The sequence below is a fragment of the Spermophilus citellus genome (genome assembly GCF_964194105.1).
Source record: "Spermophilus citellus genome assembly, chromosome: 2".
NCBI lineage: Eukaryota > Metazoa > Chordata > Mammalia > Rodentia > Sciuridae > Spermophilus > Spermophilus citellus.
The window spans coordinates 149367662-149385065 of NC_138183.1; the positions used below are offsets into that span (position 1 = coordinate 149367662).

At 48.3% G+C, this 17404-nt stretch overlaps 1 protein-coding gene across 1 annotated transcript in view; it reads right to left on the reverse strand.

Annotated features, from left to right (window-relative positions):
* Nucleotides 1-17404, reverse strand: part of GRIK4 (glutamate ionotropic receptor kainate type subunit 4) — a 418526-nt gene that overhangs the window by 159793 nt on the left and 241329 nt on the right. The window contains exon 4 of the mRNA XM_081281772.1: nt 3455-3619. Within this exon, the coding sequence (XP_081137898.1) occupies nt 3455-3619 (165 nt within the window). The remainder of the gene's footprint in view (nt 1-3454; nt 3620-17404) is intronic.

Sequence of the window (17404 nt, forward strand, 5' to 3'; positions counted from 1 at the left end):
TCTCGTGTTCAACTATCAGATGAGAGTGGTGACCGTCAGACTCCAGCATCTTTATACTTGATCATCTTTGATTCTCGAAATAACCACGGCTTCCCTGGAATGACTCTCCCACCCCCAAAGTGATTCATTAAGTATGGTGTGTGTGTACGGAGCTTTTAGAAACCCACCTATTACTGAGAGCTGGGTACAGCTGTACCCTGCTGGATTGCTACAGCCTCAACTTCAATCAGAGCCTCCACCTCCCACAACCAAAAACATCCTCACCAGGGTCTCTTTGTTCTCCTTGAAGCAGATTCCCTGGCCACAGGGTGATAGGTGTGGGGCTGAGGCAGTTTCCCAGGGTCCCAGAGCACTCATAAATTTTAAAATAAACAATCCAAATTAGCCGCGGGCCACTAGCTCAGGGAAAACAGCCTGTGACATTGAGCATCAGCTAGCATGAGTGACCCACCCCAACTTCCAAAGGCTCAAAGCTGTCAGATGTATCAAGCCCAGAAAACTGGAAAAAGAAGAGGAATATCCAATTACAATGGGGCCAACATGAAGCAGGCCACCTGAGAGGAGCCCTGGAGATACTGCTGCCCCTGGGTGTGGCCCAACTTTGAAACAGAGAGGGGGGCCACGTGACAGCCTGGAAGAAGCCTGCTCAACTGTGACAGGAGAGGACAAGGCCAACAAGAAAAGCCATGGCTACCGCTTACTGAATTCCTGCCATGTGCACCATGGCAAGCACTCCACGATGGAATCCATGAGGCAATGTAACCAGCACCCTTGTTGACATGTGCGGAAACTGAGGCTCCAAATGGTTAAATAGCCTGCCAACACCGCACAGCTGATAAACAGCAGAAACAGGATTAATCCTGGTCAATCCAGTTCCCAAAATCCATGATCCTCACCTTTATACCACACAGGCTCCCCAAAGTAGGGATCACAGAGCTGCTAGCCTTTTCCTTGTTCCTTCCTTCCCACCCTATTCCCACTGACGTCCAGTCCTACCCCATCCTGCTTCCGCCAGCAGCACCAAGACCCCCTCCCTTTGGGAGGGAAAGAGCCAGGCTGGCATCTTCCCGTGAAGTACCTGGGTAGTGTGTGAAACCTATGGGGGGTGGGGGTACGCTTTGGCATCCAATGAAAGGCCTTGGGGGTAGAAAGATCCAGAAGCCCTCTTTTCTAACAAACGCTAATCACACCTTAATCACACTGAGATGTAAAAGCTTAACCAAGAGCCATTTGCTAATAAAATACTGGGTGCCTACAAGAAGGCCACTGAAAAGATACCCAGAGCCCTGTAATGTGGAATAAATGTATCAATTTCCTTTGTTCCCCTGATTCACCTGGCTTAATATTTTAGATGTATTGACTTTAAGAAGACAGCCTGCGTGGGTCATCAGGAGAGGAAATTTCCATCTGCTAAGGATACCTTTCACCACAGGTAAATCTGTGCTCTGGGTCCCGCCAGGGAAGCCCAGAGGAACCAAAGGAAAGGAATGAGCAGGTTGTTTTTCAAACTATGGGCAACAGAAATCTGGATGCCTGTCTGAGACCTGGACAAAGAAATCCTGCAGACTGGACTAAGAGAGCCTTAAGAAGTCATTGCTGGTGTTTCCAATTTCATTTGAATGATCTTGGGAAATCAGAATCTTCTTTCATTCTACTAGAAATTAGCCTCCTTGACAACTAGGGACTTTCATCTGTTCCCTGCTGAGTCCTCATTGTCTAGATTAAAGACTAACAGGCACTCGCTAAACACTCATCAACTGACTGACTGAATGAATAAATGATCCACTATTTCGGTACTTGTTCCACCACACCCTCTTCTGGAGCAATCTGTGCCCATAGATGCTGCTGGATTCATTGGCCCTGTTCTCTACAGTATGAACCACCTTCCATCACAGCTACCAGATGAGACACAGACGCAGTCCCCAAGGGTAGTCAGTAGGCAATCTGTCCAACACCTGTAACTTGTAACACTGGTCACATGACAAGATGAGCTAAACAGATGCTATACTCTACCTTGGGGATCCAGAGGAAGAGGCACTGAGGGGAGGTTGCCACTGATGTGCACTCCAAAGAGAGACTGCAATTCCCCCAGTTGCAGGGACCAGGTCTGCCTTGTTTCCACACTGTTCCCAAAGCATGATGTCTTCAATCATGCCATAAATAGAGCAACTGCTCAATAAAAGTTCCTGAAGGAACGAACAAAGAGCAAAATTGGGTGGGACTGCCATTATGGGACAGTACATGATGGATAAGCCAGAGAAACCAATCTAGCAGAGATGGAAGAGTCTGGATCCAATAGCTTGAAAGCATTAAAAAGTTGTAAAAATATGAGAGAGAGGCTGGTGGGTCCTGGAGCCACTGCCTACCTCCCTCTTTATAATATCCTTCTGCTCTTCTCGGGCCACTGAGGATGTGTTTCTTTTCTTGCAACAATATCAGGCCAGGTTAGAGCATGGCTCGTATGGAAGACCAGATGCCTGGCATAAATACTCAAGCAAATTATTGTTTGTTTTTCACTGAGTGTTGTTAATTTCAAAACTGTAGAGCAAAATAACCTTTTTCTCTTTTTAAGTTGATTATCTCAAATACTTTACTACAGTAACAGAGGGTTGATTAACACAGCCCTTTACCTTCCTTCTGCACTGGAACTGTTCATTTTCAGCTTAGCTACAAGACACTGGCCCACTTACTTGGGTCTAATCCTATGTAGTCACCAAGGTAACCGCTGCAAGGTGCCAGAGCATCACAGTGGAGGCGTAGTGGGTCACGCACTGGGTTTGCAGGATCTACTCTTTAGTTCTGTCATCAGGCAAACTATTCAATACCTTTCAACTCCATGGTTTTTTCCCTCAAAGGATGAATAACACTTAACTCTCAAGCTACTGTGAGAATTAAAAGTAATGTTCATCACATAGTAGGGACACCTGACCTACTGTGTATGCCTGTACAACACTGCAATTCAAAGGATTTTCTTATATGTTAAGTAGTTTAAATCTCACAATAACTTGCAACATTTGCAAAGAAGAGCCTAGAGTTTCCATTTTACAGATGAAGAAGTCCCAGTTTTCTACAATGCTGCCCTCAGCACGTGAAAGCAAGACAAGTTACCCAACAAGCAGTGGCTGAGTTCCCATGGGAGGGCTCTACTTCTTCTTTCTCAATCATACACAAGATTTCATTTAGGGATGTGTGCACAAAATTTCCAGTGGCTGAATGAATCACTATATGAAGGAATGAATGAACGGGAAGACGAATGAATTTGTATTCTGTCTCAGTTCTATTCTACACAAGATTCCCAATAAAACCTGGGAGTCTCATGCAGGCCAAGAACCCCATAGGACCTCCAGGTGCTGGTTTCTCTCCCACCCCTGAGTATATCTACATCAGAGGCCTGGCAACAGGTGCAGCTCACACCACCAGCTCGTCCTCTGCCGGCCCTGTCCATTCTACGTACTGGTTTCTGCAGTCTCGTACTCGCTGTCTCTGAGAAGCTCAAAGATGTCCACTTCAACCTTGGCCTTGCCCAGCCTCTCAGGAGCGCGGTTGATGCGGTTCTTGGCCAGGGTGATGGAGAGCCGCTCCCCTCTGCTGCACTCCATGGGGTCGTCCAAGATAGCAGCTGTGGGCAGGCAACCACATGGAGACAGTTGATACGTTACCCATGACCGTTACCCCTCCTCCTTCTACAGCCTCCCTTCAACTGCCGTCTTCCTGTTCCAGGCAGCTCCACAAATCGCTTTCCACCTTGACATCCTCAGAACTACCTCCCAAGGAAGTTCTCTATGCACTTTAGGGTGTTGGTTTGCAGGCACATGTAGGAGTGAATTCTGATGCAGATGTGCAGCAGGGAGTCCGGCAATGCCAAGGCTGGCCACCAGGGGTCCCAACTGTATGAGGTCCCTGGGTTCAGGCACAATGAGGTCCTTGGCTCTCATATGTCTACATGTGCTTACACAGCCATTCCTATGTGCTGTCCTTTGAAAGTGGAATTCTTGGCATGTGAGAAATGCTTCCTGGGGAGGATGAAGACTAGAGAAGGCTAGGATTGCAAGTGAGAACTGGGGCAGCAAGGAGCAGCTGCCGGATACTGCTGAATGCTGCCACCCCAGGCTCTGATGTCCTGAGCCATGTCACTCAGGTGAGCTATGGAGCTTCTAGGAACTTCTTATCTTCCCTCAACATTAGTAACAGTAGGACAACCTCACAGGGCTGGGATGAGGGCGCAATTAAAATAGTGTAGGTAAGTGGCCCATGATATGGACTTTATCAGAGTGACAATCAGTGTGGGTGACTGGAGTGGAGAAGTACCAACAGCTGCCCAACTTCTGGAAGCAGTGTGAAAGACTACTGTTACGGAACCATAGAAAACTGGGTTCAAATCCTAGTTTCATTGCATATCATTAGCTTTGGGACCTCAGTTTTCTCCCTTGGGAAAACCCCACACCTTGGGCCACAGTGAATATAATATGAGATAGTATGTGCTCAGCACAGTATCTTGAACATAATAGATACTCACTAGATACTGAGATCCTCATTCTCTTGATAGGGAAACTTACAAAACTGAAGATCCACACACAAAAACTTGTATGCAACATTTATAGCTGCATTATTCCTGAGTGCCAAAAAGTGGAAACAAACTAAATGTCCATCAAGTGATAGATAAGAGAATTTGGTTTTCTATGTACTAGAATATAATTCAACAATAAAAAGGGACAATGTGCTGGCACATGCTAGGACATGGATGAACCTAGAAACATTATACTAGTAAAAGAAGTCAGACATGAAAGACCACATATTGAGCGGTTCTATTTTTATGAAATGTCTAGACTACTTGAATCCACAGAGACAGAAAGTAGATTACTGGTTGCCTAGGATTAGGAGATTTGTGGAAAAAGGGAGAGGGACTGTTACTGAGTAGAATATTTCTTTTTGGGTGATGAAAACGTTCTAAAATTGATTGTGGTGATAGTTGTGTATCCCTGCAAATACAGTAAAAAGAACACTGAATTGTATACTTTAAACGAATGAATTATATGACATGTAATATATATCACAAGAAAGCCATTATAGAAAATATCAATGTCCAACTTATCTTTCAGAGGTGGAAGGAAACAGGGGGAATCAAGCTGAACAGACTTCTCTAACACACGGCCCTTGAATCTCTGTGACTGGGGTGGTAGAGAGACCCAGGCCGTGCTGTCTTTTCTGTATATTGCTCCCATTTCACAAATATATATACCATTTCACAAATGAGAAAGGAGACTACAAAATATTACAAAACACTTTTTATAATTTGTAGATATATTTATATCATAACCCCTTTGAATAATAAAAGCTAAATCTAAATTACTTAGGGTGGCCTTATATGGGCCTCTATAAATTGACTAGCAAAGTCCATGTGAACCTGAGGTGATGAGCCCTGTGCAGGAGTGACAAGAGGACTGTGAATGTGTGACTGAAGAATTTGGGCAAGGTGACCTCAGGGAGCAAGACCAGATGAGATGGTTCCTTGGGATGCAGAACTGAAACAATTATACTGCTACACCAGGATGCCAACTTTAGGACTGGAAGAAAAGAGTAAATAGAGGAGTGCTTCTCAAATAGTGTTCCTTGGTGGACCCCTGGGGCTCCTAGAGATGGACAGAAGGCTGTCTGAGGGCATCTAGCCCCAGGCCAGTTTCAACCAATACATCTCCACATCCACTGGTTATAGATTCCAAGGTTCCACATAAGATTCGATTTGGGGAAAATGTTTTGTGGTTAAAAATACAAAGAAAACATTTAGAACATGGGAAAGAGACATCTGGAACTTGTAATGCCACCAAGCATGAATCATGGGCAAGGGACCCCAGGCCCACAACACATCACCTTTATATTATCCAATGACAACCCTGGGGTAAGTGCTTAGTAGGTACAGTCTCTCTCAGTCTCTGAAACAACTCTGCAAGATGGGTGTTTATCTCCACATGGAGGTGAACGATTGAGTCCACCATCTTGAAGCTGGCGAGCAGGAGAGGAGAAGGTGAACTCAGGCTGGCTTGACTTTGGACCTTCCTCCTCATGAAGACCTGTTCTCCAGGGACATGAGTTGAAGGTAGGGTGCAGAGGAAGGACCCATGAGACTTGTAGGCACTGTGAAGGAAGTGTCTCCAAGGCAAATCAACTCTGAGACACCAACAGTGACAGGCTGGAGCCTGGGCCTCCAAAAATATCCCCAGGTAATTTCCCTACTTCCCTCCACCCCACTTACATGACGTTTTATTATTTTGGGGGTGGGGTACCAGGGATTGAATTCAGGGGCACTCAACCACTGAGCCACATCCCCAGCCCTATTTTGTATTTTATTTAGAGACAGGGTCTCACTGAGTTGCTTAGTGCCTCATCATTGCTGAGGCTGGCTTTGAACTTGTGATTCTCCTACCTCAGCCTCCAGAGCTGCTAGGATTACAGTTGTGTACCACTATGCCCAGCCAGACTTTAGATTAGAGTAGCTATCCCTCCCTTTGGGCCATGTGATCTCAATATTACCAACTTTTCCAACTGCTATAGTTTAGATGTGTGTGAGATAATGCAAGGAAGCTTAGAGGTGAAATGATTGGGTTCCAAGAGCCTTAATCTAAGTGCATTGGTCCCCTGATAGGGATTAACTGGGTGATCGCGGTAGGCATGCAGAGCATGGCTGGGGGAGGTGGGTCATTGGGAGCATGCCTTTGGGGTTTATATTTTGTCTGTAGTAAGGAGAACGCTTTCTCTCTGCTCCCCAGTACCATGTCCTAAGCTGCTTTCCTTCACCACACTCTTCCACCCTGATGTCCTTCCTAACTTGAGCCCTAAGAAATGGAGTTGGCCATCTATGGACTGAGACTTCTGAAACCATGAGCCCCAAAACAACCTTTTCCTCTTAAAATTGTTCTCATCATGTCTTTTGGCCACAACAGTGAAAAAGCTGACTAAAACAACAGCCTACTAGTTATTTAACAAATCAGTTGTAATAAAATAATTTCTCAGAAAAATGCCTCTTATGGTTTGGATCTAAAGTGTTCCCCAAACGCCCATTTATAGAAGCTTGGTCTCTGGTCTATTCAGCCACTGGGAGGTGGGTAAGAAAGTTAGGTCCCTTGGATGTGTCCTTGAAAGGGACAGTAGGACTCTGTTGCTGTTTCTCTCTCTCCCCCTCCCTGCTTCCTGGCCACCGTGAAGGGACCAGCTTGCTCCACCATGTGCTCCCCACCATAATTTCTGCTTTGCCACAGCCCCAGTGATAGAGTCAAATGACCATGGACTGAAACCTCTGAAACCATGAGACAAAATACATCTTTCCTCCTTTAAGTTGATTTATCTCAGGTATTTTGTCACTGTGGTGGAAAGCTGACTAACAATGCCCACACACTCTGAATCTGGGAACTCAGGAACATTTTGACCTGGATGTTGGAGTTACAGAGTCATGCTGGACTTGTCCCTGTATCATAGCTACACAAAAGGCACAATTAAAGCTGTACTGAAGGAAGTAGCACTCATTAAAGGGTCTGTGTCAGAGCTGATTGGTTCCATCTGTTCTCTTCTTGCAAAGGACACGTTCAAGCTGTGTGCCACTGATGTCATGGCCTTTGTGTCTCCCACATACATGGTGCATCCCTAACTCTTAAAGTGACTATGCTCAGAAATTAAGTTTTTAGGAGGCAACTGAGGTTAAATGAGGTCATGGGGTGGGACCCTCATCTCATATGATTAGTGCTTCTCTCAGAAGACAGCAGACAGGCTCACTCTCTCCACCACGTGAAGACACAGTGAGAAGGCGGCCATCCTCTGTCAGGAAGAGAATCCTTACTAGGGAACCCAAGGAGCTAGCACCTTGATCTTGAACTTCCCCACCTCCAGACCAGTGGAGCAGTGAAGATCTACTGTTGAAGCCACTCAGTCTAGGGGACCTCCTTATGGAAGCCCGAACTGATGATGCCAATGTGTTAGCACAGACCCAGAGGAGCAGGACTGCCACCAGTGTGTAAATGGACAACCAGCTCAGGGCACCACTGGGCACACTCGAGACAGAGATGACAGGCAGGCAATTAGGGAATGTGAGACTCTTATATTAAAGGGGATCATGAGATCCCCTCTGCACCCCCTTCTTATTTCCCACCCACAAGGTGGTTTTAGCAGGGATTCTGCACTTACAGGCACTTGGCAGGTGCCAGCCAATGCGCTAAGGTCCCATATCCCGTCCTCCCACCCTCCACTCCCATGCCACTCTGGGCACCATTTTTCATTAAGGTTTTAGTTGTAGACAGTGATTAATTTCTGGCTGGGAAAAGCCTCACTGGGTAGTTGGTTGGCATCAAACATATTGGGATCAGGATAATTGGGATGACAATAAGAACCAGATTCTGGGGCTGTGGACACCAAAGACAAGGTAGAGGCTCAGGCTCTCTTGGGACATCAGAGGGACATGTCCCCACCAGGCAATTACCAAACAGCACACTTGTTCTTTGGCAGTCCCATGAGAGGGGCCAGATGGATGAGGGAGAGCCGCGTGCTTGAGACTTAATGTGCAGCGGGGGCTTCTGGCCTGCGCCGTGTCCCTCAGGCCTGGCTGCCCAGCGAGGCGCCTGGCGAGGCTAGGATGTTCAGAGTTCCCAGCTGCTGCCAAATGAGGAGAAACATGAGCCAGCACATCCTCCAGCCCTGGGGACTGCTTACACGTAAGTCGACCAGCAGTCACAGTGAGGCTGGAGGTGGGGACTGCAGGGGCCAGGGCTGAGATGGCGACACACACACACACACACACACACACACAGGGATCCCCCTTTCCAGCCATGGGGATGCAGCACACAGTGGTCCCTCAATGCAGGTAGACTCAACATGTCTTCCCGTGCTTAGGAGGCAGGGTCGTGGCCTTCCCACTGAGCCATTCTCCCCACAAGCCCCAAGCATTGTAGTCTCTGCCCAGTTCTCCCTGAGGCCTGAGCCTCACGGCAATGAAAGGGTGATCTGCTGACTATGCCCATCCCCACCCCAAGCTTCCCTGCTGCTCTAGTCCCATGCCTGTGCCAGCCCTGGAGAGGGCCTGGCTTTGCCTACTGCCACACCCTCTAGCTCAGCCCTGAGTGTGGCCATGACTACCCAGGAGAGGGTTGTCTGCCACTGACCTGCTCAAAGGCCTCTGGGTCTCCTTATTACAGTCTCCAGAGGGGGTCTCAATCTATCATCCAGAAGTGCCCAGGCCCTGCACAGCCTGGCTTCCACCCACCTTTGGGGCTGCAGCATCCCCTTCCACCTGCACAGTGACAGAGCCCCGTGAAAAGACCTAGACTGGCCTAGCCTCTCTCTTCATAGCTCTGTTGATGCTGTCCCTGCCCCTTGACCTCCTTTCTCCAGCAGGCCTCTTTCCCCTCAGGTTCACCTTTTTCAGAAGCCCCTCACAACTCCCCAGGCCTCCTCCTCTGGATTTCCTGAGAGCCCCCGCCACCCCGACGCTGCCACGGAGGGGTTGACCTTTCCATTTGTCTCTGTGAGAGTCCTCAGCTGCTTAAGGTTTGTAAGCCCAGAGTGATCCCTCCTTCCCGTCTTCCCAGATCCCCATCCCAAATGAACTCCCTGTCCTTGGAACTCCCTATGGCCTTGTGCCTCTGCCCTGGTGTCCTTGTGTCTGCCTCCCTGTTCCCCCCTAGACAGTGAGCTCCTTGAGGGTGAGGACCATGACTGACCCTCTGGGTAACTGCAGTTCTGGACACACAGTGGCTCTTGGTGAATTGCTCCCGAATGAACCAACAGTGTGAGGTCGCCTGCATTCCCATTCCCCACAGCAGGTGCCCCCTGTGACACCTAGTGGTGCTGTCAGCTCTAGAAGTGAGGGCTGAGGGCGGCCTCTATTCATGGGGCCCGCAGGGGAGAGGACCTGGGGGTGCCTCTGTGGCCCTGGTTGTCCTCCTGTTCGCCCTTCACCTGTGCAAACTGGAATGGGGCTTGCCGTCCCTCAACAGCCCGGGAGTGACCCCTTGGGTGGGAAGTCAGCCTCCTTAACCCTGGGCTCCTCCAAAGGCTCACCATGAAGAGGCACTCAGAAAACTCTTGCTTCTTCAAGGGGAGGAATCAAGAGGTTGTACTGGAGAGTTCTTTATAGGCAGTCCCCATAACGTTGCCTCTGGCTGTTGGGCTCAGCCTGTTACAGCCCTGTGCTAACAAGAAAAAGAGTTGAGTTGTGCCCTGGGGAGCCAGTTAGCTTTGCTCCACGGCTGACCCCTGGCTGCTCCCTCTCCAGCTCCTGGTCCCCAGAAACAGTCCCAGCCCTGTCACTCATCTGCACCAGCCTCTTCCACTCACCTCGGTCTTTTGGTGCCCTCCCTTCCCCCGTTGTTTCTGGTCATCCCTGCTGCTGGAGGCAATCACAACACCGCGCAGGCTCTCACCACCAGCTCAGCCTCCAGCTCACACCACCACGCAGGCTCACACCACCATGCAGGCTCATGCCCCAGCTCATACCACCAGCTCACACCACTGCACAGGCTCCACATCACCAGTTCACACCACCAGCTCACGCCACCAGCTCACACCACCAGCTCACACCACCATGCAGGCTCATGCCATCAGCTCACACCACCGCGCAGGCTCCACACCACCAGCTCACACCACCAGCTCACACCACCACGCAGGCTCATGCCACCAGCTCATACCACCAGCTCACACCTGCATCCTCTGCTGGGACCCAACACTGGACTTTCATTGGCCCTTGGCCAGCTCCCTCTCTGCAGTTCCTGGCTGTGTTCTCCGTGTTCATTGGCTGGGACTGCCATAGCCAAGCATTCCCCACTGGGCTTCAATCACAGAAACTTACTTTCTCATGGTTCTGGAGGCTGGAAGTTTGAGACCAGTCACTCATCTGCACCAGCCTCTTCCACTCACCTGTCTTTCTGTCTTTGGCCGAGCTGGTTTCCTCTGGAGCCTCCCTCCTTGGCCGGGATGGCTGTCTTTGCCCTGTCCTCTCACTCTTCCCTCTGTCTGTGTCTGTGTCCTAATTTCTTAAGAGGACACCCCTTGTGTTGGATGAGGGCCCAACCTAAGGACCCGCTTTACTGCTACCTCGATGAAGACACCATTTCCAAGTAGAGTCACATTTGAATAGATGGGGGTTCACGAGTTCCAAATAAGAATTTGGAGAGGGGGGCAGATACAGTTCAACCTATAACATGACCTGTCACCTCTAACCACTGCCCAGCTCCCTCCCCTCATTCTTGGCCCTCAGACTGGTTAAAGTGAGGCCACTCTGGAGCCACCACCTGAACTCCCCACCCTCAAACCTTCCCCCAGGCTCAGAGAACAAGGGCTCCTCTTCCAGGTGACCCTGCTCCCCGTGGCCTCCCTCCTCTGCCTGGGGTCTCCACATCTCACCCTACCTCCCTTCTCTCCTCTGTCTTTAGTATCTCCCAGACAAGCATGTCCCCCTGAGCCTGGACATGGCTAAAGCCCTCCCTGACCACATCGGCCCTAGGTGTACTCTGCTTCTCGCTTCCCCTTCAACCCAAGCCAGGCTGGTCAAATGGTCCCTCCACGTTTGCTGACTTCACCTCACCCTGGACTCCTCCACCCACTGCACCCTGCCTTCTGTCCCTGCCCCCTCAGGCAAACGGCACAGTCAACCTCAACAACCACTTGTGCAAACTCAGTGGACACTGTGGATTCTTGGTGCAATGATATCGCTGGCTGCCATCTCTATGTACCTCCAGGTGCTGCTCTAAGAACATCAAATGTATCATCTCATTTAACCTCACACAACCCTACAATGGGTTACTCCAGATCAGACGAGACAAGTGAGAAATGGGCAGGTTAAGCAATTTTCCCAAGAGGGCACAGCTCTCAATGGCTGCCTGGGTCCAGATCCTGGGCGCTGCTCCTGGCTGGTGCTTCATCAGCACCCGAGAGTCCCAAGCACTCCTTGCCTGAGACCCTTAGCCTCCTTGGTTTCCAAGAGTCAACCCTCCCAGGTCCTCCTAATTCTCTGGCCATTCTTGCAGATACGTTCTTGTCCTGCCTGTCCTTTACATAATGATGAATTCCCAGGGTCTCTGCAGAGCCCTCTTCTTACCTTGATCTCAGAAGCTTCCTAAAATGATCTCTCTCCTTTGTGCCCACCTTCATGGGGATGCTTTCTGCACATCCAGCAATCTGGTGAGGTCTCCATGTCTAAGGAGCATCTCAACCCTACCACGCCCCAAGCATCCCTCCTTCCCTCCTGTTCTTCCTGCCATATTCCTGGTCTCAGTTAATGACAGTAGCTACCCTGACATGGGGCCCTCCCCAGCTCCTCACTGCCCCCTACTCCGTCCCCACTTGCTTTTGCTCAGACACCTCCTCCAGGAAGCCTTCCCAGAACACAAAGGCTGAGCAAGCACCACCACTGTGTGTTTCCACAGAAGACACTCACACTACGTTTTCATCATCAGTTTAGTGTTCAACCTTCACTCCTTAATTCTCTCTATCCCCAAGCCTGGTACCTAACCTGGTAACAACACATGCTGTATAGATGGTTTAGCCAAACTCGCCTTGGCTTTTGAGGGATTCTATATCAACTTCTAGTCCTTCCCTCAAAATTACTATCCTGACCCATACATAGATGAAAGACTTATTTTGAAAAAAGTTGCAGTGGAAAAATAATGGTCTTTTCACCATGTTGTACTGGAACAACTGGATATCCATATGCTAAAGGGGAAAAAGAAAACTTTAAACCCTATCTCACACCATATGCAAAAATGAACACCAAGTGGTCTATAGACATAAAAGTAAAACATACCACTATAAAACTTCTAGAAGAAAATAGTCACCACCTTAAGTTAAACAAAGATTTCTTAAGTATGACACCAAAATCAACCTATGAAGTAAAACAAAGAACAAAAACAAAAATCTAGTAAATGGAACTTCATCCAAAATAGAAATGTCTATTATTCAAAAGACACTGTTACCAGAAGGAAAGACAAGCTGCCGATTGGGAGAAAATATTATATACAAAACACATTCAATCAAGGACTTGTCTCCAGAATACACAAAGAACTCCTAAGACTCAATAATAAGGGAACAACCCAATTTTGAAAATGAGCAAAACATTTGAATTGACACGTTAACAGAGAAGTGATGCAGGTGGGTGGCAGATGAGCCTGTGGGGAATGTGCTCAACAGGGCTGGTCACCGGGAAATGCATATGAAAACTAGAATGAGATAGCACTGCAAAACTATCAGAATGGCTGAAATTAGAGAGCTTGACTGGCCATACCAAGGGCTGGAGAGAATTCAGCACCCGGGCTCCCAGATGCCCAGCTCCTTCTCCATCCCTCCTCCCTCTGCTATCTCAGCCTGTGAGTGCTCCCCAAATCCCACACTCCAGGCCCAGTCCTCAGCCCTCTGTCCTTGCTCTCTCTCTCTCTCTCTCTCTCTCTCTCTCTCTCAGACAACTTACATTCAACTATCAGCTGCATGTGAAATGCCAAAATCTCCATCTCTAGGCCCAATTTTTCATCCACACACCACTCTGTCTGCTACTAGGATCCTGTTGGAAGTCCTTCCAGATTTTTGTCCCAAATATAACCCATTATTTTTTCCATAGAAAGGGGGCTCTTGGTGACTTCTCGGCCTCAGTGAGCAGCACAGTTGCCCACGTGCAGATCCCTGGCGGCATGTCCTGGCTCTCCCCATCCCTTCAGCCACTCCATCTGCTTGGTCACTGAGGACTGCCAAGGGACCTGATCTGCTTCCACCCATGGACACTGTGTTCTTGCTGCCGCCTTTCCTCCCCCTGCCTCCCTCCCCCTGCCTTCCTCCCCCTGCCTCAGTGGCTCTCACACCATGACAGCTTCTGTCCACTGTAGATCTGCCCACCAGGCCACCAGGCCACCAGGTCCTCCACAGTCGGCCCCAGTGAGCTTTCCCAGGCTCATTCTATTCTACTCTGTGACCACTAGCTGAACATGAGCACAGCATGTCACTCTCCCCCAAACTTTTTTGGTATGGGTAGTCTCTTCTTCCTGCCTCTTCGGTACCCACATCCAATCCCATGTAAATAGCACCCCATGCTCATGCCCCCCCTTGTACCCTAACCACAGGCAAGCACTGAGCTGCTCCGGCCCCTAATCCTTCAAAGCATTTATTGTCCCTATTGTTCATCTCATACTCCGTCCTGAACCTTCTCACTGAGAAGGGAAAGGCTTTCATTCACTCAGTTGCCCCTCTATTTATTAATTTACCCAATACCTATTAACCATGTATCTTAATCAAGGAATTAGGTATACAGAGAAAGACAGGACGTATTTCTGCTTTCAAAGTGTCCAGGAGAGAACACGGCCCAATAAACAAATAGCAACAACCCAATATGGTAAGTGATGTGATAAAATCCTATTGTGCTTCAGCCGTGGACAAGGTGTTCATGTTCTTGGAAATCACACAGGCAAAGGAGACTGGGCCTTGGTTCCCAAGGACATCCTGGGGGCTGGGGACAGAGCCAGATCTTTGGTGTACAATGAAGCCAGTGTTTCCACAGACAGAGTCACAAAATCCCAAGGAAGCACCAATAAAGGAAAACAAACTCTCGGTGTGGGGGGAGATTTAGGGGAGGCCTCAGCAGGTATCCAACATCTATAGGTCGAATGCATCCTACCTACCAGGCCTCACAGAAGAGGCAGCCAGAAAGGCACGGAAGCCAAATGTAAAGTGTGTTCCAGTGTGCAGACTCCTGAGGCATGAGGAAGCCTGGCGGACCGGCTCTGCTGACGCCCAGCAGGGGAGGCTGAAGGAACATGAAAGACCTTGTGTGACTCTCTAGGCATTGGGGGTGACACCTTGAAGGTAATGAGGTACAGCTGGGGGCCTTTCAAAAGGCCATGACATCATAAGGCTTGCATTTTAGGCCTATTGCCCTTAAAGATATATTGGAGAGAGAGTAGAAATGTAAGCTAGGAAGACTGGCCTGGGTGCTCTGTTAGGAGAAGACAGAGAGGCCAAGGAGGGTCAGAATCAATAAGCCTGCAGAGGGAGGGTGCAGACGGGATGGGCTCCTGGATTCACTTTCTATTTAGATGTGTCATTGACCAGGATAAAGGATATGGGGTGACAGAGATGAGACTGCTCTTTTCTGTATTTGAAGAAGGGCAAAGATGATGATTTTGGTGTATATTTGTTAAGTGTTTAGTAACAAAGTTACTGGTCTGGCTCTCTGGAAATGGTCCACCCTAGACCCAGATCTGGGAATCCGAAGGTGAGGTTGTAATGACAATTTGGATCCAGCGCTGGGTGGCCAGCAAGTGGAGAGGGGGAACATGTCTAAGATCCTGGAGACTTGATCCTTGGAGAGAACGTGGGAAGAGATGGAGAAGCAATGGTTAGACCAGAACATCTAAGGAAGACAGAAGTCAAATAAAACAAAGACTGTGGACTTTGCATGAGATTTGGCAATTAGGAAGTCCCTGGGGAAATTAGCAAGAGTCTTTCCGGCCGAGAATTGGGGGTGACACTTAGATGGCAGCAGGTAGCTAAGTGAAGGAGAAGAGAATGAAGGGTCAAGTAGCTTGTTTTGGCAGTGTCTGATTAGCACAACAGTGGGCAATCTCGCTGTCCAAGGGAGGGTTTTCAAATTAAGATGAGAGGGGCTCAGAAGGAGGAGCCAGTGGAGAGGGCAACCTGATCACGTTAGAAGAAAGAGAACATTTTCTTCCTTTTTATTTTTTATTTGTTCTTTTTAGTAATACATGACAGTAGAATGTATTTTGACATATCATACATACATGGAGTTTAACTACCCATTCTTGTGGATGAACATGATGTGGAGTTACCCTGGTGGTGTGTTCATATATGAACACAGGAAAGTTATGTCCGATTCATTCTATTCTCTTTCCTATTCCCATGCCCCCTCCCTTCCCTTCATTCCCCTTTGTGTAATTCAACAAACTTCTATTCTCCCCCCTACTCCTTATTGTGGATTATTATCCGCATATCAGAGAGAACATCTGGCCTTTGGTTTTTTGGGGATTGGCATATTTCACTTAGCATGATATTCTCCAGCTCCATCCATATACTGGCAAATGCCATAATTTTATTCTTCTTTAGGACTGAGTAATATTCCATTGTGTACATATACCACAGTTTCTTTATCCATTTATCTATTGAAGGATGGTTCCATAGCTTAGCTGCTATAAACATGGATGAGGCTGCATCACTATAACATGTTGATTTTTAAGTTGAAAGTGGGGCATATTCTGAAGCAAGTCCAGCAAAAGGACAGAGAAGAGTCTGGAGCTGTGACAAGTACAACTTTACTAGTTTGACAGAAGGGACTGTTCCTCCTCCAAGATGGCAGGGCATCAGGAAAGGAGGTGTGGCAAAGACTGCTCACCAATCCCTAGTCCTGTGTCCTTTCCTTCCAGTTAATAATGCAACACTCCAAGTTTTAACTGGATGCGTGGCTGCCCAACTACATGCCCCAGCCTCCCCTGAGCTCAGAGAAGCCATGGGCTGACTCTGGGTTAGCAGCTGTGAGTGGAAGTGACCAGGACATCCAGGTCATCTCTGTGCTCTGGACTCTCCTTCCCTTTTCTGCTTGCTCAAAGTGGTGACAACAGGAACATACAGAAACCATAAGTTGACGATGGCAACATCCCTCATCACTCCCCATCCTTGGGCTGCCACTTACTCCAGACTCACGGGTAGGAGAAATACCCTTCTATCTCTGAGGCCAAAACTTTTAGTTTTTTTTTGTTCCTGGGGCTCAGCCTATATCCCAACTCAGTGCTGTCCCACAGCAACATAATGCAAGCCACATGGGCCTTTTGAAATGTTCTAGTGGTCACATTGCAAAAGGTCAAAAGAAAGAGATGAGATTATGAAATTAAACTAAAATTTTCAAAATTGTATTATGTCAACATCTAATCAATACAAAAATCACTGAGCTATTTTATCTTCTTGTTTTCATCTTAAAACATCAAGCTCTAGTATGTACTTTATATTTACAGCACATCTCCAATCAGACTAGCTCCACTTCAAGTGCTCGACAGATCTTAGTTGCTGAATTAGATGGTGCAGGTCTAAACAGAGTGACAGAGACCACTGCCAATCAGTATTGGGTAGGAGGGGAATGGAGATGAACTGAGCTGGCATCCTTCCATTTTATTTGGGGTGAGGCAAGTTCTTCCTCTTCTGCAAGTAAGACTGGGCAATGATAGGGTAAGTGGCTTCAGGGGCACAGCTTCGAAGCTGTGACATGAAAATGCCTATCACATGGCTGCTCTGACGGTAAATGCATTTCCCTCTGGGCCCAGGTGAAGTGGAGACCCATCCGTGTGTCTCAGGGCACAGACAAAAGCCAGGGATGTAGCTGTCAAAACTCTCAAGAGTAGGTTATCAGGAGGGTGTGCAGGACAGGGGACAAGGGAGC